Source organism: Vulpes vulpes, chromosome 2, assembly GCF_048418805.1.
Source record: "Vulpes vulpes isolate BD-2025 chromosome 2, VulVul3, whole genome shotgun sequence".
In the NCBI taxonomy this organism is placed as follows: domain Eukaryota; kingdom Metazoa; phylum Chordata; class Mammalia; order Carnivora; family Canidae; genus Vulpes; species Vulpes vulpes.
In genome coordinates, this window is record NC_132781.1 from 36,667,735 (window position 1) to 36,692,273 (window position 24,539).

Consider the following 24,539-nt stretch of genomic DNA (forward strand, 5'->3'; position numbering starts at 1 on the left):
AAAGGCAGACACTCAACCACTTAGCCATCCAGGCATCCTGTAGCCATGTTTTATTTTAGTGTGCAGAAAGATACTCATAAGGACTTTAATCAATATATCCTTGATCTTCCTATCTTTTTCCCCTGTGGGAATTCTAAAATTTCTCAGTGTGAGTTTGTGGATTGGAAAGATTTTACAGAACACCTACAGTGGGCCTCCCTTATCCACATGGGATATGATCCAAGACTCCCAGTGGATTCCTGAAATAAAGCCCTAAATATACTGTTTTTTTCCTGCACATACATACCTATGATAAAGTTCAACTTATAAATTAGGCACAAAAGAGAATAACGATAGCTAATAATGAAATAGAACAATTATAATGATATACTGTGATAAAAATGTGAATGTCGTCTCTATATTACTATACTGTACTCACCCTTCTTGTGATGGTGTGAGATGATAGACGTCTACGTGATGAGACAAAGTGAGGGGAATGGCACAGGCACATGACATATCGTCAGGCTCCTGTGGACCTTCTGATGGTCCGTAGGAGAGTCATCTGCTTCCACATCGCAGCTGGCGGTGGGTGACTAAAATCAAGGAAGAGGCAGGGGACTACTATATACTCTTTCCTCTGGACATTGCCAAGTAAATCCTGACCAATTCTCCTTGGGTCGTGCATTATCTAAGAAACGGTAAAATATTATGGTGCTGAGAAGTTTTGGAGGGGAAAAAACTTCCAAGGCTTTCCTTAGGTTTTCTTATTACTTGCATGTTTTAAATAGTATGTTTATACTACTGTCGACTTACCAATTTCAGTTATTTATCAAATCATCTCTTGACTTCTCTTAACGGCAGTGAGGTGCTAGCCCTTCTGCACTTTCTGCCTCCACATCCCCATTCTCCATTCTCCTGGTGTACTTATTGTCAGTTTTGTGAAAAGTCAGTGTTTACAATATTATGACTAAGTAAATGTTCACATATATGATGATAATATTTCCTTACACACTTGTTTTTTCCTAAAGCTAATAATGCCTGTATTTAAAGGATATGTGTAGTGTTCTGTGTATCTCTGGCTATTTTTTCTCTCCATACACTGAATGCCTTAAATACATAAACTGTCATTTCCCTCCTCCCCCTCCTCCCCCTGCCGTTTTTCCCTGGAGACCTTCTTTCTAGGGCTCTCTGGAACGATTGCTCTCTGGGCCTCTGCCATCAGGAGTCTCAGGACTTGCCTTTGCCGCTTTCCTGAGTTAGACCTGCTTTCTGACACCTCAGGCCTTTCTCCTTCTTGCTGTATGTGCACATCTTACTGAGACACGTTGTCTTGTGAAGGAGCATGGACAAAGTAAATTGTTGAGTCTTTGCACGTGTGAAGGTGTCTCCATGTAACAACTCCCATACTGGATTAATACTTTAGATATGGAAGTTGAGGTTGAAAGTCCGTTTCCTCAGAATTTTGAAGGCATGGCCCTGCGGTCCTCCACTACTTGCTGTTGCTATTGAAATATCTGGTCCCACTTAGTTATCATTCCTGAATATGTAGGGTGACTATATAATTTCTTGCCAAAACTGGGACATTTGAGGTGCTAGCCTGAAAGAATACTAGGACAACAGGCGTAAACCAGGACTCTCTGGGGTAAACTGGGACATACGGTCACCCTCTTTATACATGACCTATTTTTTTCTGTAAGCATTTAGGATCTCCTCTGTACTTTCAGTGTTCCACATTTCATGCTGATGTGTCTTGGGAAAGGTCCTTTTTCATTCATTGTACTAGATTTTTGCTGGCTCATTCCTGTCCTTCGATTTGGAAAATTTTCATTACTGTTTCTCTAATTATGTTCTCCTAGCCTTTGTTAGTTGGGTGTTTGACATTCTGGATTGTCCTCTAGCTTTTTTTTTTCCTTTTACAAATAAGCAAGGGGATGTTATCTTTTTGCTTTTTTGTTTTATAGCTGAAAGATTTTTGTACATTTATTTTCCAGTTCTTGTATTGAATTTTAATTTTTCTGTTTTGTGTCTAATTTCTTGTTTTACTCTTTTCTCACAGCATCATGTTCTATGGGAGTATATCTTCACTTTTCTAAGAGTGTCCATTCTTCTTTCTTTCTTTTCTTAGGTTTCTTTGTTTTCCTCATTGCTTTCCAGTGTCCCCTTTTTTCCTATCTGCTTTGATCTATGTCTGAGCCTTCCTGGTGATCCTTAAGTCTCTTCATATTTTGTAGTAAGACATTAAGAGTATCTCTGAAACCTGAACGGAAAGCTCTGCTTTAACTATAATCATGCTGTGAACTAACCTCCTGTTTGGAATACTCTTCAAATGGAATACTCTTCAAACACTCTCCAGAACTTGGAGATATTTTCTGGGTAATACAGTTTCTCCAAGAGAGGCTCCTCTGCTCTCCTGCCTGGGAGATTTTGTTTCTGGGTGCTGGCGTTCTGTGTGTAGGGTGAGGGAAGGAGGCGGAGGTTCCCAGAGATGGGTATAGTACCTTTCCCTTCTGCCTCCTCCCGGCCTGCTGTGCCTCATAGCTCTCTGTAGCTCTTTAGGGCCCAGTTTTCCCACAGAACAGTCTCCGTAGTGAGAGGTGGTGGTAGAGGAGATAGTCACTTGTGGGATAGTGGAGAAGGCCCAGTGGCGCTGTCCCCTCCCACCTCTCCCTCTTCTGCAGTAGCTGCAATTGCCAGAGCTCCTCCTCACAGGGATTCTGTGGGCCTAATTAGTTCCACCCTCACCTTTATTCCCTCTGGGCACTTGGATGATAACTGCCTTTTATTCTTCCATCTCCTGTCTTTGAAAAATTTATGAAAATCTGTTCTCATTAACTCCCCTTCTCTTTCTTCTCGTGAGTTAATACATTTGTTTTATTCCTCTCCTGTCTTTTGGAGGGGTTGAGAAGGGAGAAGAGATAAACTAATGTGTTCAGTCTGCCATTTTTAACTGATTCTGGCATGCATTTTTCTAGACAAAGTATTATAAATGCTGATTAGATGCTGCACAGTACCATCAGGGCTGTTCCTCATGTATGTTGTTATGTGTTAAATGGGTTTCTGTGGGCTGACCTGGAAACCTAATATCTATGATTTTCCCCTAGAACTAGAGAAAAACAGTCAAGCTTTTGTGAGCTGACCCTGGAATTAAAACAGACTAGAACAAAAATATTTCACATATGTCTCCTTTTTCCAAATCACAAAGAAAATGACCGATACGGTGGTATTATTGTCGAAAAATAAAAAGCTTAAATACCTGTAATAAAAACCTATGTTCTAGTGGAAAAGTTTATTCATAAAGTTAAGCTATAAAAATTGAATTGAGCAGCAAAATTAATTCTTCAGCAATATCCCTAAAGCTTAATTTTTCAGTAACTTTTTTGAAAGCAGTTTTCCTAATTAAATTAAAGCCCAGTGATTGGGTTAACTGTGGGAGAGAGAAGTAGCCATGGGAATAGTTTATTTGTATTTTCTTGCTACTTTCTCATTCCTGCCTTGCACACAATAGGATCTTCAGAAACACTGGACTGAAAAAAGTAGACTTGGCCAGATTGACCAGTAAAACCATCTTCCTTGTCACAGGTGACGAAGAGTAGCTGTGCAGGGCCCTTGAGTAGTGAATATGCAGCTCAGAATATGGGACGTAGAGTGCTTGAAAGTAAATGATGCACCAGCTTGGTGAATTGTGGGGGCGACTGCAAATGTACCAGACCCATTGTAGTTGTGCGGCTCCAATCTCCAGCCTTCAGGAAGGGCATATGGGACTTTCTTGCAGAGGATCACCCTGTTGTGCTGGGGCAGCCTTCTGTGAGCACTTGCTCCCACTGGCCACGACAGCCCCAGTCTCAGAATCAGAGATGATTAGGGAAACTAGGATCCCTTGTTACAGTCTCTTCTGTGGCTTGAACCAAGGTAAGGGCAATGAGATACAGCCACTCCATTATTTCCCGGCCCTTTTTAGTATTTTCTTTCTCTTCGTTTTCTTCTTTTCTTTCTTCTGTTCTTCTTATCAACCTCTCCCCCTTCTACCCCTGTCCCCCAGTCATGCTTCTGACAGAATATTGACTAGAAACCAGAAGCCCATTTTTGCTCAGCCTTCAGGGCAGCTGTTTACAGAGTAGCAGCGCTACACAGGTTTACTGTGTCGTATGTCTGTGTAACACTGGATTTGGATCTTGTATTTAGCTGCCAGAAGTGACTGTGATGAAGTAGGAGAGATAAACTGATAGATTGGCTGCCAGAAAGATGTTGGGAATCAATCAGATAAACAGGGTAGAGAAATAGCTTGCTGTTTTCTAGTGATAATAAACCAGTGGCCTCTGGTCCCCGCATTTTTAAACGTAATTGCTGTAGTAATAATGTCCAAAATAAGCAAATGAAAAAACATCACAGGAGGGTTTTTAATTGCGATTGAGATATCCTTTTTCCCTTTTGCAATAAAGATTCATCTTATATGGAAATGAACATTTCTATAAATTTGTTTTACTTCTTCCAGTGCCTACTTACATAAACAAATGAAAATTAGAGAGTGGACTACTTTCGTAGGAATTTATTCCTCCTTCTCTGTCCTCCCCCAGACTTCAGCTGTTTGACTTGGTGAAATATCTGTATTGCTACCATGCCTCACCTACAAAATCATTACCTTTTTTGGTGAGGAAACAAGTTTCAAAGTCAAACCCATATTGACAGATGATTAGCAGGATTATTTTAGTGTCTTCCCTTAAGATTTCTCTTAGAAGACTTTTGGGACTTTAATCTCTGTTATTATTGCCCTGTACATAGCACTTGCATAGGGGAGATGATATCTAGTATTATTATTGTAATTTAAAACTCTCCTCCTTTAATGCTTAACATTTCTTTATTTTTAAGCAGCCTCCATGTCCAACTTGGGGCACAAACTCATGACCTTGAGATCAAGAATCACAAGCTCTAGCGACTGCGCCAGTCAGGCACCCCTAATGTTTAACTTTTAAACATTACTCCTTTTCACCTAATGACTTTAAGATCCAATGCATATTCTTTAATCTGTGTGAAAGGTATAGATTTACACTCTAGTTGTGTGCAATGGGCTGCTCAGAAGTAAGAGGAGAGTAGGAGAATAATTTTAGAGTTCTCATGGAGTTCATTGTATGGGATAATCAGCTGTTCTCGCTGTTGTATTTTCAGTCACACATACAACTTCCATTGGGTTCCCTTTTTTTTTTTTTTTTTTTTAAGATTTTATTTATGGGATGCCTGGGTGGCTCAGCAGTTTAGCACCTGCCTTCAGCTCAGGGCATGATCCTGGAGTCCCAGGATTGAGTCCCACATCGAGCTCCTTGCATGGAGCCTGCTTCTCCTTCTACCTATGTCTTTGCATCTCTCTCTCTCTCTCTCTCTCTCTCCCTCTCCCTCTTCCTTTACCTCTCCCTCTCTCTCTTTCTGTCTCTCATGAATAAATAAATAAAATCTTTAAAAAAATAAATAAAGATTTTATTTATTCATGAGAGATACAGAGAGAGAGAGGCAAAGACATAGGCAGAGGGAGAAGCAGGCTCCCTGCGGGGACCCCCATGTGGGACTCGATCCCAGGATCATGCCCTGAGCTGAAGGCAGACTCTCAACTGCTGAGCCACCCAGGTGCCCCTTAGGTTACCTTTTGGAATTGTTGTGGCTGTGAATGTATTGGTGTCATATGTGGTTAAATCTCTTCATAGTAAGCGTGGTGGAGTACCAGCCATGGAAAGCAAGAGAATGAAGTTCACACTTTTAATTATATGTAATAAAGGCTTTTGCCTGAGGAAGACCTTCCTGAATATTAGAGGTTACAGGTCAGAAGTTAACCATGTACCATTATCCTGTTGGTGAGAAGCTGATGCATTTTCCTTTTGGCCATACAGCCTTTCCCACCTGACCTTTTAAAGATTCTCCATTGGTATCGATGAGGTGGACAAAACTAATCATAAAAACAATGAAGGGAATGTTGCACACTCATTGATCCATTTGAAATGAACTGCAGTACAATAAGTCCTCTAAATGGACTTCTGTTCACAGCTATTACTATAGCCACCTTTTTAAAGATATATAAATATGAAAGGGTTAATGGGAATTCAGTCATATTCTTGCCACTGGGTTGTCCCTTATTGATTGTAGTTTTAGAGCTGTCACTATGCCATTCAGAATTCCTGCCGTGCCCTTGAAAGTCACGTGGTGCTGGGAGATGATAAATAAATCAGTTGCTTTCCTTTTTCCCCTAGCTTCTTCGAGAACTCATAGAACGGAAGACCAGCTCCTTGGATCCCAATGATCAGGTGGCCATGGGAAGGTAATTCAGATATGGCTTTCTAGTCATGCAAAGCAACCTACATAATAGTTTCTCCCTTTGGGTCCCCTTAATTCTGCCTCAAAGGCAGTGACTGGCCCTGTAATTATAAAAGTTAAGCAACATTAAAAAAAAAAAAAAAAAAGTTAAGCCAGACAATAAGAAGTTAAAGTTAGGAAAGATAGGGTGATGGAAATCCTGTTTTACCCTACCTTGCCTTAAGGGCAGTTGAATAGGAAATTATAAAACAGCTATGTATTTGTTTTAGGGTTTGTTTTTCAAAGTCCTTCTTATGCTCTTTGCTCTCTGATTTGGGCAGTGATTGTATCTGTATCAGTCTCTGACCAGTGGATAAAAAGCAACCGCCCAAATGTGTGCTCTCAGCTGTCAGAATGTGGCATTGTGCACAACAGGTTCCTTGCTCATAGTTGAATCTGCTTTGTTTGAGACTGCCCTAATTTAGACCTCCACCCCTTCAGTAAAAGCCTCGGCACAATTAGAAATGGAACGTGGCAGCATTACCCAGATGTCAGGGTAGAATGTAAAGTAGTGAAGGAAGGCTCTTGTGTGTATGCTTCATCCTGTGGTTGGAAAATAAAAAGGGCATTTAGAGTGCTACCTAATGAATAGTGTACATTTAAATAGCCATGAGCCATAATTTGCAAAAGCATGAAAGGAAACAAAAGCTGCAAGTGCCAGAATGGGATTCTGGGCAGAGCGACATTTTGAGAAAGCAATGAAAAATTTGTGTTGATGAAATAATTTTATTTGAGTAAAACATTATTTGGGTTTTAGGATAGCATATTGTTATTTTGTGTATCTCTGGAATGCTATAGAGAGCTGTTCACTATAAATTTAATGTGATACAGCAAATTGCATTTAAGTGATGATTATATTGTACATTTATCTGACTTTACAATAAAATAGATTATGGTAATTAAGATTATATTAAGATTACAGTAATTGGATTTCCCTAGATTATTTTTTTCTGATGTTGAGTTTTCGTTGTATAAATCAGGTAAGATGACTAGCTGCTGCTGTTTCTCCTTTTTTTCACATTTGTTCATTTGAGGAATTTAGGAAGATTTTTCTTAGCCAGTATCCTTTATTTGAAAATTAATTTCTTTTAATTTAAAATGACTGCAGAACATGTGAATCTTGTTTGGATCCTGATTCAGACAAACGAATTGTAAAAGTGAGATGATCCAGGAAATTTGAAGACTGACTCAATATTTGATAGTAAAGAATTACTGGTAACTTATTTGTAGCATGACATCATATTGAGACTATATTGGGGGGAAAGAACCCTTAAAACCCTTTCAGCAGCACATTCTTAAATGCTACAGATGAAATAAAAATTAAATAAACAAAATGGCTGCAAAACTTGTGTCAGTAGTGGATAATTATAAAACATTAGCAAAAATTGGAAAGTGCTAGAAAAAGCACTTGTGTATTAACAAAGGGAACATTGAAGAATTCCTGTATGCAGACCAAACAACAGTGCAATATTAGTAATAGAACATCTTGCACAGCTAAAACATTGAAAGCAAACGCAAGCAGCTCTACTCAGTTTGCTGGCTTTTCCTGCAGACTGCTAGATTTAGTACCTGTCACAGCAACTCTAGATACTAAGGAGTATTGTTAACCAAATTTGCTGTGGAATTTCCCAGCTGCCATTTGTTTTTTTATCATTGCACAAATCCTCTTCAATTGATTAGCTGCTCTGGCCCCAGACTATCTTGAGGAACTTGATGTGGGTTGATGATTTCTTTCTGCAGGGTTGTTAGTAAGAAAAATTCCAATTTGTCAATAGGTGTAACTATTTCTATTAGTGATGATGTATAACATTGCTTGTGAATTTCCCAGGCAGTGGCTTGCAATCCAGAAGTTACGAAGCAAAATCCACAAGAAAGTAGATAGGAAAGCCAGCAAAGGAAGGAAACTTCGGTGAGTTACTTTTTAGAAAGATTTTAACATGTTACAGCTCTTAACATTTTGGCTGTTATGTCAGTTCTTTATTTCTTCTGATGATTCTGTTTTTAAGGATCAGAAAAATAGCTAAAACAATATTTGTGGCTTTTTTGGCACTCAGTTTTTCTTACTCTAAAATGGAAATACTATAGTTTCAGTTATATTTTGTTCTGCTGTTGTAAGAGGATAGGTTAAGTATAACACCTGCATTTTCCCGAAAGAGAAATAAGAAAACAAGACAAGATAGTTGAAATTGTCTTAGTTTTTCGTTTCGTTTTGCTTTTAGAGCAAGGGAAAGTTGGGGTTGGGGGAGAGAGAGAGAGAATCCTAAGCAGACTCCAGGCCCAGCCTGGAGCCAGACACAGGGCTCTATCTCATGACCCTGAGACCACAACCTGAATTGAAATCAAGAGTTGGATGCCCAACCAACTGAGCCACCCCAGCACCCTAAAATTGTTTTAATTTTAAAAAGTGATTTCTACAGAACAATATAACAATTTTTCTTTGGATGCTTATTTAGAATAAGAATATATGGGTCCATTTTCATGATGCCATACATGTACATGCTGTGCTAAGAAGATATAAATGAAGGATTCCAGAAAATGTTAATGTGCTTAAATGAGATGAGAAATACAAGTTTTAAGCAAACCCAGTGTGGGGCTCAAACTTAACCTCAACATCAAGAGTCTCACATACCACCAACTGAGCCAGCCAGAAACCCAGAGAAATATAATTTTTATGAGAAAACAGACTTCTGATGTTTTCAGACTTCTGACTATAGGAAAACTCTCAATCCTGTATGTTTGTATGTATAGTATACAGATAGATAATAATAGTTTATTGTATGTCTTTTATGTAATATTTGCACAAAGTCTCCATGTCAAAGAAACTACTTATAATTGGAGGGCATATGGGGAAAAATCTTAAACCCATTGTGTTAGGACAATTTAGATGGATAGTTAATTCTATATCCTTATTAGAACCTGCCTGTCATTGAATTCCCTTTAAACAAATGTGGATCTGTCTCATATAACTTCAGAGAAGCAGATTTCACAACTACTTTAATTAATCTGTTTTTGTTTTTAACCTACTCACCAGAAAATATGTATTTCTCTAACTTTGTAGAAGAGCAAAGCAGCTTGTCACTATATTTTTATTCAAAGTCACTTTCTTAAATCTCAGGTTAAATTGTTATAATTTGTTTAACGTTTTTCATGTTAGAATTTCGAAGTCTTTACACTTCTCCAAGTTTGTTTTTAGTGGGATGGTTAAGCATAGACTTGAGAGCCAAACTTACTTTTTAATATGGAGATCAGATTTTTCCTCCACTGCTGTGCTTTTTAAAATTGAAGCTTTATGAGACTATAAATGTTCTCCAGAGGGAGGAGCGTGGAATCCTGGGAGGCTTAGGTTCAAATTCTGGCTCTGGCTGGCTCTGTGATTTTGGTGGTTTTTTATTCTTTGGAACTCACTTCGCTCATTTACTAAGTAGCAATAATAATCCCTACTTTATAAATTTGGTTTGAGGATTAAAATGATGTGTAAATATTCCAGTACATAGTAAGCATTTAAAAATGTTAATTTCTTTGGATTCTCTTGTGTTTGTCTGTTGGTATCACTGTTGCAAATATACTGTCTTCAAAGGAATTGAGAGAAGAGAAAATCCCTTTTCTACATTGTTGTTACAGATTTTATATTGGGGCAAGTAGTTATATGTGTGTGCGTGCCCCTTGAGGGTAAGAATTGTGCTCCTCTAATTCTTTAAGACAATTCCTACCTTATTTATTATCTACGTAATTCCTTGTAGACGTTAGTCAGCCAGAAGATGTTTTTGGATGGCTATGTCATTAAAATTACCAGGCTCACAGGTAAGGCGAAATGGCTCTAACCTTAAACATAACCCAGAGTAAGAAGTCTGGGTGAGTGTTAGAAAAGTGAGTACTTTGCAAACACGACAAATAACTTAGGAAAACAGCACAAGTTTGTTGTTTCCCAAATCAAAATATACTTATCACAGTTATTAAGTTGAAAGAAAACAAACCAGGATTTTGTTTTAATAGCAAGTGTTTTTCTTATATTAATTTACTAAGCTAACCTCCTTAAACTATTCATTAGAGGTATGGTCACTGCAAGTACATACATCTGGTTTTGTGGTACTTTCATAGTGATTTAGATTCATACATGCCCATAAATCCAGAAACATTTAAAATCTTATCCTGGCAACAGGTAAGTGAGAGACAGACATTCTGTTTAAATGGGGCTAAACATTAAAATGTAAGGCATGGTTAATTAAAATCCAAAAAGGAGGGGCCCTTCGGTGGCTTAGTCAGTTGAGCTTCCAACTCTTGATTTCCACTGGGGTCATGATCTTGTGGGTTGTGGGATTGGGCCTCTCTGGTCGGGCTCCCTGGTCAGAGGGAAGTATGCTTGGGATTCTCCCTTTCTGCCTTTCCTCCCTACTTGTTCTGTCTCTCTCTCAAATAAGTAAATAAATCTTTAAAAAAAAAAAAAAGATTCCTTCTAAAGTTCTAGGAACCATATTAGGTGCCAGGTAAGATCCATTCTGCCCTCAAGGAGTATGTCCTCAGGAGAGGATGACACTGGGGCACTTGGGTGGCTCATTTGGTTATGTCTGACTCTTGGTTTTGGCTCAGGTCATGATCACAGAGTCGTGAGATCAGACCCCCACGTTGGGCTCCACATTGTGCTCCATCTGAGCATGGTTCTTGCTTAAGATTCTCCCTCCCTTTCCCTCTGCAACCCCCTCCCCACTTGCCTGTGTGTACTCTCTTTATCTTAAAAAAAAAAAGAGAGAGAGAGGGTAGCAAGCAATAAGCAGACAATGATGCTGTGTGGGAAGTGCTGTGACAGAGGTCTTCTTGGTGTATGGGTCACCTGATTGCCCTTGGGGGAATGCAAGCTGCCCAGGAAGACTTCATCTAAGACGCCATCCACACTGCACACTGAGCAGACTATGAGAGTCAGCCCAGTAAAAGGGCAGAGAGAACAAGGTTTGGAAAAACACAGGCTTGAGAGTGTACATGACCATTTTGGGAACCGTGATTTAATTTATTTTGGCAGAAACTTAAATGGAGTATGGGGAATGGCAGGAGATGAGGCTGTATGAGTAGATAAGTGCTGGATCATGGCTGTGCTAAGAATTTGGACTTTATTCTGTAGACTGTAGTGAGTGTTTGAAAAACAAAGGAAGACTGAGGAGCTATCATAGAGTGAAGGAGACTAAGGAGACATCGCAAGTAGGTACAATTTAGGGTCCCAGATTGGATCTGGAAAGGAAAAGGACACTAGGGTAAAAATGGATGAAATTTGAAGGCTCTTAATTTGGGTAGTGGTATTGTACCAGTGTTCATTTCCTCATTTTGTTAATTGCACTATATTTGTATAAATTGTTAACTCTAGAGGAAGCTGGGCAAGGGTATGCATGAACTCTCTACTATTTATGCAGTCATTCTACAAGTCTAAAATTACTACAAATTAGTTATTGAATTAAAAAGTTTGGGTCTGGGGCATCTGGGTGGCTTAGTCAGTTGAGCGTCTGACTCTTGGTTTTGGCTCAGGTCATGATTTCAGGGTTGTGAGAGTGAGCCCTACATTGCCTGTGTGCTGGACAGGGAGCCTGCCTGGGATTCTCTCTGTCTCCCTCTCCCTCCCTAAAAAGTTTGGGGCTTCACTCTGGGCTTAGAGCCTACTTTTAAAAAAGTTTTTAAAAAAGATAACCTGTTTTGTGGTTTTGTCATCCACATTCACTTGGCTTTCCTGTAACCATGAATGTGAGGGATGTGGTCAGAATCAGAGAGTGATCTTTATGAATAGCAACAGTGATAACATTTATAAAACTCTCAGTGTCAGGCACTACTAAGCAGTTTACATGCAGAGAGAACAACAAATGCAGACTCTGGAGCTAAACTGTCCAGGTTTGAAACTGGACTCTTCTACTTACCCACCTGGAGACCTTGGGCAAGTTAGTTTACATCTGTGCTTCACTTTCCTCGTTGTGAAACGCATGTATTAATTCATATCTTGGAGGGTTGATACCAGATTAGATGAGCTAATGTCTGTAAAGTGCTTTGAGAAGAGAAGTAACTCACACAGCCCATCCGGAGCTGTGAAGTAGCAAATTAGGATTTGAGCTAATTGGTCTGATAGCAGAGCCCATGTTTCTAACCTGTGGCTTGTTTTGTTTCTCTGGGCAGGACTCACTGGCCCCTGTAGGCACTAGAATGACATATAGGAAACATTAGCATTCTGCTCCAAAGGATTACATAAGTGGCCAGGCTAGGTGAAAATATTATAAATAACTTCCTTAAATGAGACCTCAAGGAGAGCTGTTAGGTGTGCCAGCTGTCATCACTGATACTAAGTTCCACCCGCAAGCAAGTTTTGCTCTTAGTGATAGAGCTGGAGAGAGAAGATTTTCAGAAATGTCATAGCAGAAATGAATATTACTTTGTGGAGACATTAGTTTAAATGATAGCAGGTTAAGGGCATTAGCCTGGTCAGACTGGGGATGGCAACTTGTAGATGGATGGTAGGAAATAATTTATTTTTTCAAAAAGGATATTTGGATTTGGGGAAATAATTATAACTGTTGATTATCAGTATTTTTTCTCAGCTTTATATTTAAGTCGATTTGATCATGATTTAATGAGAATTCATAGGGGCGCCTGGGTGGTGCCTTCGGCTCAGGTCATGATTTCAGGGTCCTGGGATCGAGCCCCATGTTGAGCTCTTTACTCAGCGGGGAGCCTGCTTCTCCCTCTCCCTCTGCCTGCCTCTCCCCCTGCTTATGTTCTCTCTCTCTCTGTGTGTCAAATAAATAAATTAAATTTAAAAAAATCATAATGTAAGTGAATTACACTCAGGCTTTTTTTTTTAAGATTTTATTTATTTATTTATTCATGAGAGACACACACAGAGAGAGGCAGAGACACAGGCAGAGGGAGAAGCAGGCTCAATGCAGGAAGCCCGACATGGGACTCGATCCCGAGACTCCGAGATCATGCCCCGAGCCAAAGGCAGACGCTCAACTGCTGAGCCACCCAGGTGTCCCAGGCCTTTTTTTTTTTTTTTTTTTAAGATTTTATTTATTTATTCATGAGAGAGAGAGAGACACAGGCTGAGGGGGAAGCAGGCTTCATGCAGGGAGCCCGATGTGGGACTCGATCCCAGGACTCCAGGATCACGCCCTGGGCTGAAGGTGGCGCCAAACCGCTGAGCCACCCGGGCTGCCCTACACTCAGGCTTTTAATAACAGAATGTCTTACTATGTTTGTCCGTTCTTCTGCCACAAAATTACATTTATCTCTTCTTAGTATGGTTGTTAAAAGGTGTTTTAATACTAAAACATGCATCCATCCTCAGCAGCAGTGTGATTAGATGAAGTATTGCATTAAGTACATGTTACTAAATAGTTTTTAGTGTAATTACTTCTTACAGTCTGTCTTTTGTCATGCTGTTAATAGTTATAGAATATATTGCATCAAAAAAAAAGAATATATTGCATCAGAGCAGCACTATCCAATAAAAACATGTATTACATATGTAATGTTAAATGTTCTAGTGGCCATATTTCAAAAGTAAAAGGAATCAGGTGGACTTAATTTTAAGAATATATTTCACTTAACCCAATATATCAAAAATATTATTACTCAGTATTTCAACAATTTATTATTTTAAAATTATTAATGGCATATTTTATATTCTTTTTTAATCTTGAGTCTTCAAAATCTGATGCATTTCTCATTTGGCACATATGGCATGCAGACCAGCCACGTTTCAAGGGCTTAAGCAACCGCATGTGGCCAGTCACTACAGGATTGGACAATACTTACCTGTGGAGTAGAGCTCATAATCTTTGTCCAGTGAGTGGATTAAACCTCTCTTTAGATATAATCCAAGAATAGTATTCCTTTTTTTAGATGGACACCAAAGTTTGGTGAAATCTATAGGCATTAAAATGCATTTATTAATAGTACTTACGCTTTATGCTTAAAAGTTTATGTGAATATATGAGAAATATTTTGACTCAGGTTTTCAGTTTTCAATATGTGTTCCTTTTGATTCACTAGCAATTTCATGTTTCAGAATTTATCCTGAAGAAGTATGTGAACAAATATGCAATAGTTTATGTATAAGAATCTTTACTTTAGGGGATCCCTGGGTGGCTCAGCGGTTTAGCGCCTGCCTTTGGCCCAGGGCGTGATCCTGGAGTCCGGGGATCGAGTCCCGCGTCGGGCTCCTGGCATGGAGCCTGTTTCTCCCTCCTCCTGTGTCTCTGCCTCTCTCTCTCTCTCTCTCTCTCTCTCTCTGTCTATCATAAATAAATAAATCTTTAAAAAAAGAAAAAGAATTTTTAACACTTTGGTATGGTTTTGAAAGAGGGTCAGTCTATATAAATGCCCATCAATAGGAGATTAAATAAATTATAATATATTTACACAAGGGAATATTCTGCAACTATGAAAAGGAATAGAATATGACATGGTTTAGTGGGAAGAAACATGCAGAATATTAAGTATATTACAATTTCCCTTTTACATGAAAAATGTGTTAGGTTTATATTTGTCTTATATATGGAAAATGCCACATTTAACATTGTAGTTAACAGTGATTATTTCTGGGGGATAAGACTGCAGGATGCCTGTAAGTCTTCTATACATTTTTATATTTGAGTCATCTTTAAAAGAATTATATATTATTTTCCATAATTAGGAGATGGCAGACATAAAGAAAGTATGCAGAGATTTTGTTTTTGCATCTTAAGAAACATGAAGAATCAGAAGCAATATAAATGTTCAAAAATGTATTAAAGTATTTCCACTCCTGGAATTGTATACCGCTATCCAGATACTGTTATGGGACAATGCTTACAATGCAAAGTGAGAAAAAGAGGATACAAAATTGTGTGAGTGTGTGTAAATAACAGGATCACTATAAAAAACAGACAACTAATCAAAATGTTAACAGCTCTCTGTAGGTGGAAGAACTATGCATATTGTGTGTGTGCTTCGTTGGTTTTTTTCCATATTTTCTATAATGAATTTATACTTTTTCTATTACTCTTGTAATGGGGAAAATCTCATCACTATTCTTGTAAAATTCATTTGTTAAAAAAGAATGAAATTTGGGAGGCTTAGTTAGCTGTGGGTGGTACTATAGAGAATCAAATTACTTGATAAGTGTAAAAATTTTTTAATACTGTAAAGCTAATATTATGTACATGAAAATATCATATTTTGGTTTGGGGATAGTATTTTGCACAGCAGAATTTTGTGGGTATTTTCAAAGATTTTACTTATTTTTTAAGTAATCTCTACATTCAGTGTGGGGTTCCAACTTATAACCCAGAGATCAAGAGTCACGTGATCTACCAACTAAGCCAACCAGGTGCCCTCCAAGTAGAGTTTTTATGGTTAGAATTTTATAATATGTATATTGTCATATAGCCTCGTCTATATAATGAGTAGAAAGGGCTACCTCATTTGAATCTCTTTGGTATAATATGGTCCAAATAGGTCATATAGTTGTTCAGCTTTTTTTTTTTTTTTTTTTTTTTTTTTAATTTTTTATTTATTTATGATAGTCACAGAGAGAGAGAGAGAGGCAGAGACACAGGCGGAGGGAGAAGCAGGCTCCATGCACCGGGAGCCCGACGCGGGACTCGATCCCGGGTCCCCAGGATCGCGCCCCGGGCCAAAGGCAGGCGCCAAACCGCTGCGCCACCCAGGGATCCCAGCTTTTTTTTTTTTTTAAGATTTATTTATTTATTTATGAGAGACACAGAGAGAGAGAGGCAGAGAAGCAGGGTTTCTGCAGGGAGCCCAATGTGGGACTTGATCCTGGGAGTCTGGGATCACGCCCTGAGCCAAAGGCAGACACTCAATCACTGAGCCACCCAGGAGTCCCTGTTCAGCTTCTTTCATCACATGATCTCAAAGCACTTCATACAAAAATGCCTTTTTTTTTGTTAGTGGAAAATGGAAATGATATAATTTAAATTTCTGTAACACCATGACTTGAAGATCTAAGGGTTGAACTTATTGTATGTTCAGATGTACGCCTTCATTTAAAGATAGGGGAAATGAAATACTGCATCTAGTGAATAGAGATGATATGGAATTCAAAAAGCCTTTTCTGGGGCAGCCTGGGTGGCTTAGTGGTTTAGCGCTGCCTTCAGCCCAGGGTGTGATCCTGGAGACCCGGGATCGAGTCCCACGTCAGGCTCCCTGCATGGAGCCTGCTTCTCCCTCTGCCTGTGTCTTTGCCTCTCTCTCTGTGTGTCTTTCATGAATAAATAAATAAAATCTTTAAAAGAAAAAACAAAAACTAAAAAGCCTTTTCTGACTTAGGGAACCAGTGCTAATGAGTGATGGTGGTATGAGGCATTGCATTTGGGTGTTGTCACACAACTGTACTTACTACTAGTAACGATACTAAAAAATGATTAAGATGTTGGAATACTACTCAGCCATCAAAAAAGTGAAATCTTGCTATTTGCAATGATGTGAATGGAACTTGAGGGTATTATGCGAAGTGAAATAGGTCAATTAGAGAACATCTTTTTCTGTCATATAATTACCATTATATGACCTCACTTGTGGAATTTAAGAAACAAAACAAAGAGGGAAAAATAAAATAAGATGAAATCACAGAAGGAGACAAACCATAAGAAATTGTTAATCATAGGAAACAAACTGAGGGTCGCTGGAGGTGAGGGGGGTAGGGAGACAGGGTAACTGGAAGACAGGCATTAAGGAGGGCAGGTGATGTAATGAGCACTGCGTATTATGTAAGACTGATGAATCAGTGACCTCTACTTCTGAAACCAATAATACATTATATGTTAATTAATTGAATTTAAATTTTAAAAAATACAAAAACAAAAAGAAAAATGCTTAGATGTAATTAGAGGAGGAAAATGGGATACTCAAAGTCCTTCTCTTCTGTCTGGAATAGTGTTTAAGGGTTAATATATTGCTCAGGGCCACAAGTGTGTTGACTCTTTTTTGGGACTATGATGTAAGTGGATGTGTTGAACTGTCATGTACAATGTGCTGTTATCACACATCTCTCCTGTAACGTTAAGGAAAAACAGGGAAATAACGGTTATGATCAGTGTGTGCCTATGAATTATTCTCTTTTCTACTCCAGAGCCAAATGAACCTGTAATCAGTTCTGGAGTATGTTAGCTCATGTTTCCTTTTCTAGGTTAATAGTTACTAATGTTGCTGCCTGTTTATTTCCTGCTTTATTTAGGTTTCATGTCCTTAGCAAGCTACTGAGCTTCATGGCACCTATTGACCATACTACAATGAATGATGATGCCAGGTGAGTAATAGATTAATTATGTGTCTCAAATGGCTCCATGACAGCCTGATATTGACCTGTTCTACAGCCTGTCGCCCTCTCCATTTCTTCTTATCAGTTAACCATTTGTCATTCTCATCATAGTAAGGGTCTTTGTCACATCTCTTCACCCCATAATTACTGTAGAACCAAAAAAAATTTCCGTAAATATCAATGTTGCCTCTGGTAGTGTATTTTTTGTCTTTGTTGTTTTGCTTTTAACGTTTGCTATCTGCCTAGGACATCAAGGCTTTTCTCTAGGACAAAAACGTGGGTCAGGACACTTGCTTTATGTGGTTGGGGCTTTTGTGCATATGCTTGCCTTTTTAAAAGGAGACTGCTCTAGAGATGGGCATTATGTTGTGTTTGGTAAGGCTGCTGTTGAACCTTTATATATATATATTTTACAAAAGAAGTATGCTCATTTTATAAACTAAAACAAAATAGAGGGCAGCCCCGGTGGCACAGTGGTTTGGCACCGCCTGCAGCCCAGGGTGTGATCCTGGAGACCTGGGATCCAGTCCCATGTCGGGCTCCCTGCATGGAGCCTGCTTCTCCCTCTGCCTGTGTCTCTGCCTCTCTCTCTCTCTCTCTCTCTCTCTCTCTCTCTGAATAAATAAATAAAATCTTTTTAAAGAATAAATAAAATAAAATAAAACAAAATAGAAATATATGCAAAAAATGTATCCTCATAATATTACAATTAATAGATAACCATTTGTAAAAGACTGATTCTTTCTGTATTTATTAGTTGTCATTCTATTACAATGTAATATTTTTATATTACTTATTTAGCCATATCCCTTCTCTTTCATTTATTTGCCATTCATTTATTCATCTATATCAGGGTGAACTCATGCTTTCCTATTTTATTCAATAAGTTATTATCTATTACTGTCATTATTTTTTTTTTTGAAATGGTTCCATGTTAATGGAAGCTGGTTTGTGTCCTTTTGAAATGTCCCCATTCCTTGAGTATGTTCTTATTTTGTGGCACAGCAAGGTGTTCTAGGTTTGTCTTATACTTTCCCTGTTCTAGCCCTGGAATCAGTCTTTTTCCAGGCAGCCCTGATTTTTTTGGGGGGATTGTGGTATTTAGAAACCAAGATCTGTGTGCTAAGGGTGTTCATTGTCACCGGGTTTCACTGTTCCTAGGCTATCTCAGTATAGGGAGCTAGGAAATGTGTGTGTAAATATATACGCACATGCAGGAGAGAGCCACTTGTAGCATCTCTGAATATTTCAGTCTTTCAGTCAAAAGTAATCTCTACACTCAACATGGGGCTCGAACTTATGACCCTGAGATCAAGGGTCAAATGTGTGTGTAAATATATACGCACATGCAGGAGAGAGCCACTTGTAGCATCTCTGAATATTTCAGTCTTTCAGTCGAAAGTAATCTCTACACTCAACATGGGGCTCGAACTTATGACCCTGAGATCAAGGGTCAAATGCTGTGCTGACTGAGCTAGCCAGGTGCCCCTCCTTTCAGTCTTTATGAGTTCCATTTGAGAATGTTCCTGTAGAACATAATTAAAGTTCTATTGTGAATTCTTTCTTTAGTTCTTTGTATACTGTGAGCATTTTTGGGTCAGTAACATTGTTCAAAAATTGTAAATGACTGTGTAATATTTTTATACTACTTATTTAGCCATTCACTAATTGTTGAATTTAAATGATTTTTGATTATTGTAAATAATGCTGTGGTAGACATTGTGGGTTTTGTTGTTTTTTAAGAATCTTTTTAAAAGATTTTATTTATTAATGAGGCACAGAGCAAGAGAGGCAGAGACACAGGCAGAGGGAGAAGTAGGCTCCCTGCAAGGAGCCCGATATGGAACTCAATCCTGGGTCCCAGGATCATTCCCTGAGCCAAAGGCAGATGCTTAACCGCTGAGCCACTCAGGGGTCCCATTTTTTAAGATTTTTATTTATCTGAGAGAGAGGGAGCATGAGCAGTGGGAAGGGCAAAGAAGCAGACTCTGCTGAGCAGGGAGCCCAATGCAGGACTCAATCCCAGGACCCTGGGATCATGACCTGAGCCAAAGGCAGATGTTTAATTGCCTGAGCCCCCGAGGCACGCCCTATTGGTAGACATATATAAACATAAATCTTTATCAAGTGAAAGTATTGTTTCGAAGCACATAAGGGTTTTGCCAGCTTTATATATCAAAATACATTTAATCTTTTTAATTGAGATTATTTTGTTTGCTACTAAATCCCATCAGATTTTCTCTCCTGCCCTAAAACGTAGTAGATCTGCAGGTTTAGGTGAATACAATGATTACTTATTTTTTGTTTGCATTTGTTCAGTACTTTGAGTACAAAAGAGCTTATGCAGGGTTCTGAGTACATTTATACTCAGAACTTTGTGACTTTTTTTTAAGGTTTTATTTATTTATTCATGAGACACATACAGAAAGAGGCAGAGACATAGGCAGAGGGAGAAGCAGGCTCCCCGCGGGGAACCTGATGTGAGACTCGATCCCAGGACTCTGGGATCATGACCTGAGCCAAAGGCAGATGCTCAGCCACTGAGCCACCCAGGGGTCCCTGAACTTTGTGACTTAGCTCTCCTGTGCTTTACAAGTGAATGCTTTTGTCTGGCTGAGGTTTTTTGTTTGTTTCCACTTATTTCTGGATCTAGTTTGTGTTTTTGAAATTACAGAGTAAATTGAGTACAACTTAAAATCCCTGTCAGGACAACATGGAAAATTATATCAATAGAAAAGGAAAAGTGGATGCTCAAAAACTAAAACAAACCCATTAAGGAAACATGATTACCCCAGGCATAAAGTGAAGCTCAGTGTAAGTATTAGTGGCATCTCTTGAGTACAGTATTACCACTAGATCATTTAGAAACAACTTGTTGTCCTTCTTAGTTGGGATTTTTCTTAAACCACCTAATATCCCAGAAGCACTTAGTTTTCCTGAATCTTATTTATTCCTTATAATTTCTGAGGGTTGCTAACAAATGCTATCCAAAGATTATTTGAAAATAACTGTATTAAAAAAAAAATAAATAAAATAACTGTATTATTTAGGATTATGTTAGATTTGATCTGCAAGAATCTTAAAACTTGCATACAGAAGCATAAGCAAATTAGAGTTTATTTTTTTTGATAGGAGAGTTTTAGGGGTAGCATGTAATTACTGGTAGTGGTTTTCCCTTCTCAGTGATATAAGGGCCAGCATCCCTTGGTCTTTCCCTTCTGGACCCAAGATGGCGGCTGCAGTTTTAGCCATCAAATGGTGTTCAGGGCAGGAAGAGAAGGAAGAAGTGTCAGATTTACCTGCTTTCTTTGATCAGAAAAGTAAAAGTTTCCCCAAAATCCCCTCCAAACTTCTTATATATCATTGGTTAAAACTGCTATCTTGCTATTTCCGGTACAGGCAAGGGAGAAGGGGTTGGGTATGTTTGTTGGGTAATAGTCCTTCTGGCATTCAGTATTTGTGGAGGAGAAAAGGCTGTCCCTTGTGGACTGATTGCTTATTATCAGCATTGTTCTCCAGCTTTTTTTTTTTTTTTAAGTTTTTATTTATTCATGAGACACACACCCAGAGAAAGAGAGAGAGAGAGGCACAGACACAGGCAGAGGGAGAAAGCAAGCTCCATGCAGGGAGCCTGACATGGGACTTGATCCTGGGTCTCCAGGATCACACCCTAGGCCAAAGGCGGCGCTAAACCGCTGGGCCACCCAGGCTGCCCTCTCCAGCTTGTTTAGCCCACTTAACAAGGAATTTAATAAAAGTCTTATAGCTGGAGAATGAAGCATGTGTTTTTACCACAGCATACTTCATTTCCATTGTGTTTCCTAAAGAGAAGAAGCATTCATCTACATTACAGCTCATGCTCCATAGTCTGAATAAGCCAGATTAACTATGGGTAGAGTAAATGGGCATTAGCTCTCTCAGCTTCTAGTATCCAAACTCTCAGGGCAGACGGAGGCAGTCATAGCTTGGCCTATTTTGTTTCCCTTTAGGTAATTCCATAACTGGTGACAGTCTGCTATTGTACTGTTTTGTCTCCTGGTTTGTATGCCACAAAATATCACTGAGGAATTGGAAATTTTCCTAAGTGTTAAAACATCAATCAGTGCATAGTACTTTTCCTCAAATGAATAATTTTGGTTTTGCTAAGTTACAGATACGTCATTTTTGGTGTACATGTATGAATGGAGAATTTTTTATGATTTTGAGATAGAGAAGAACTTTCTAAGATGACAACAAGGCCAGAAGCCATAGGGAAAAATATTAATAGATCTGACTTTCTGAAAGTCCATATTGAAAAAGACATTGAGGGGCATCTGGGTGGCTCAGTGGTTGAGTGTTTGTCTTTGGCTCAGGGTGTGATCCTGGGGTCCTGGGATTGAGTCCTGCATTGGGCTCCTCACAGGGAGCTTGCTTCTCCCTCTGCCTATGTCTCTGCCTCTCACTGTGTCTTTCATGAATAAATAAATTAAAAATCTTAAAAAAAAAAAAAAGACATCGGAAACAAAGTGATAAGTAAATGACAAACTGGCAAGAAAAGGTTTGATATGTAGCGTAGCATTTTTCTTTACTATGTAAAAGAGTTTTTACAAGTTTCTAAGAATCCCAGTAAAAATCATGGGCAAAAAGCAGGTCAACAAACCAACTTAGAAGTCATAAAAAAAAATCTCAAATAGCTAAAAAACTAAGACTGTCAACCTCATTAATCAAAGAAATGCAAATTAAAATGAGATTTCATTTTTCCTATTAAATTATAAAACATGAAAAGATTGGTAATCTCCTGTGTTGATGGTGTGGGGAAACAGACACTTTTATATACCACTGTTGGGAATGTAATTGGCAAAATGATTTTCGAGGGCTATTTGGCAATGTGCGGCAGAATTTTATTTATTTATTTATTTATTTATTTATTTATTTATTTATTTATTTATTTTTGTGGCAGAATTTTAAATGTATACTTATCTGTTGACCCAGAAAAAGCTACTTCTAGAAATTGATCTAAGGAAATAAGTTGGCAAACATATTTGTATTAAGAATCTTTAGGGATCCCTGGGTGGCGCAGCGGTTTGGCACCTGCCTTTGGCCCAGGGCGCGATCCTGGAGACCCGGATCGAATCCCATGTCGGGCTCCCGGTGCATGGAGCCTGCTTCTCCCTCTCCCTATGTCTCTGCCTCTCTTTCTCTGTGTGTGACTATCATAAATAAATAAAAATTAAAAAAAAAAGAATCTTTATATTGTGTGTCAGCTGTACTTTGGTAAAGAATAAATCAATAAATATGATTTAATTGATTGTGAGATTGAGCTCTGCATCAGGCTCCACACTCAGCAGGGAGTCTGCTTGAGGGATTCTCTCCCTCTGCCCCCCCCCCCAAATAAATAAATCTTAGAAAAACTATTTAAAAATAAATAAGTAAATGGGAAATACAGAACAAAACAATCTTTATTGCAACACGGTTTATAATGGGGGAAAATAACTAGTTGCTTACCTTAAGTAGTTGCTTACTGAATAAATAAATCACAGTAAAATCTTTTAACGAAATTATAAACAGCTGTTTAATGATGAAGTGGCACTAAAGGTATTGCCATGACATAATCTCCAGGTACAAAATACTATATTAGGGACAGCCCAGGTGGCTCAGCAGTTTAGCGCCACCTTCGGTCCAGGTCCTGATCCTGGAGACCCGGGATCGAGTCCGCGTTGGGCTCCCTGCATGGAGCCTGCTTCTGCCTCTGCCTGTGTCTCTGCCTCTCTCTCTCTGTCTCCCATGAATAAATAAATGAAATCTAAAAAAAAAAAAAATACAATATTATATAATCCACCTTTTGAGTGAATAGGTATGTATGATAGAAAAAAAGTGATAACCTTTAAAAAAATCAATTATACTGTCAGATTTCCAGGTTATTAACTAGAAAAAGAAACAGTGCTTGTAATGTGATGATCCATTTATGTTTTGAAAATAAAGATTAAACAGGCCTAAGTATACATATCTGTGTATATGTTACAGTGGTGAGAGTAATGTGTGGGAAGACCACACATCACAGTATTGACATTTACCTGTGGAGAAGGAATGGCATGAGGGACGGGGGAGGGAAACTCAAGTGTTTTGTTCTTTATCCTTTTATTTTGGTCCACTTATTTTTTTTTTAATTTTTATTTATTTATGATAGTCATACACAGAGAGAGAGAGAGAGAGGCAGAGACACAGGCAGAGGGAGAAGCAGGCTCCATGCACCGGGAGCCCGACGTGGGATTCGATCCCAGGTCTCCAGGATCGCGCCCTGGGCCAAAGGCAGGCGCTAAACCGCTGCGCCACCCAGGGATCCCTTGGTCCACTTATTTACCATGAGAATACATTCATAGAAGTTATATAAAAAAGTAAAAAGCTCTGAAACAATGGATATCAGACTCCACATACTTGTTGCTTGGGTAGAGAGGAGTAGAAAACACACTTTACTTTCTAGTCTCTGTATTTCCAGTGTTTGAAATTTTTCTGCTGTAACCTTATACTGCTTTGTATCAACAACAAAAAAGGACATTTTCAGTTTGCAGATTATATATATAATACATAGAGGAAATGGGAAGGCCCTGATTATTTCTCTATTGAAGTACATGAATGAAAGATCTCTTCCTTATGATTTCTGCCTTATGGACCATATGGATAAAACTGGCTTTTTAATACATTTTAAATACTGGTGTCTCTTCCCGTTACCCTCTGCCCCCTTTTTATTTTATTTTATTTTATTTTATTTTATTTTATTTTATTTTATTTTATTTTATTTTATTTTTATTTGAGAGAGAGGGAGAGAGAGAGAGAGAGAGAGAGAGAGAGAGGCAGAAACACAGGCAGAGGGAGAAGCAGGCTCCATGCAAGGAGCCCGATGTGGGACTCGATCCTGGGTCTCCAGGATCACGCCCTGGGCTGAAGGTGGCGC

At 38.7% G+C, this 24,539-nt stretch overlaps 1 protein-coding gene across 2 annotated transcripts in view; it reads left to right on the plus strand.

The window, feature by feature from the left end:
• The window catches only part of AATF (apoptosis antagonizing transcription factor), a 105,018-nt gene that overhangs the window by 62,695 nt on the left and 17,784 nt on the right, over positions 1 to 24,539 (plus strand). For both annotated transcript variants that reach the window (XM_025996094.2, XM_025996095.2), the window contains exons 9-11: positions 6,213 to 6,280; positions 8,144 to 8,224; positions 17,525 to 17,596. In XM_025996094.2, the coding sequence (XP_025851879.2) occupies positions 6,213 to 6,280; positions 8,144 to 8,224; positions 17,525 to 17,596 (221 nt within the window). The remainder of the gene's footprint in view (positions 1 to 6,212; positions 6,281 to 8,143; positions 8,225 to 17,524; positions 17,597 to 24,539) is intronic.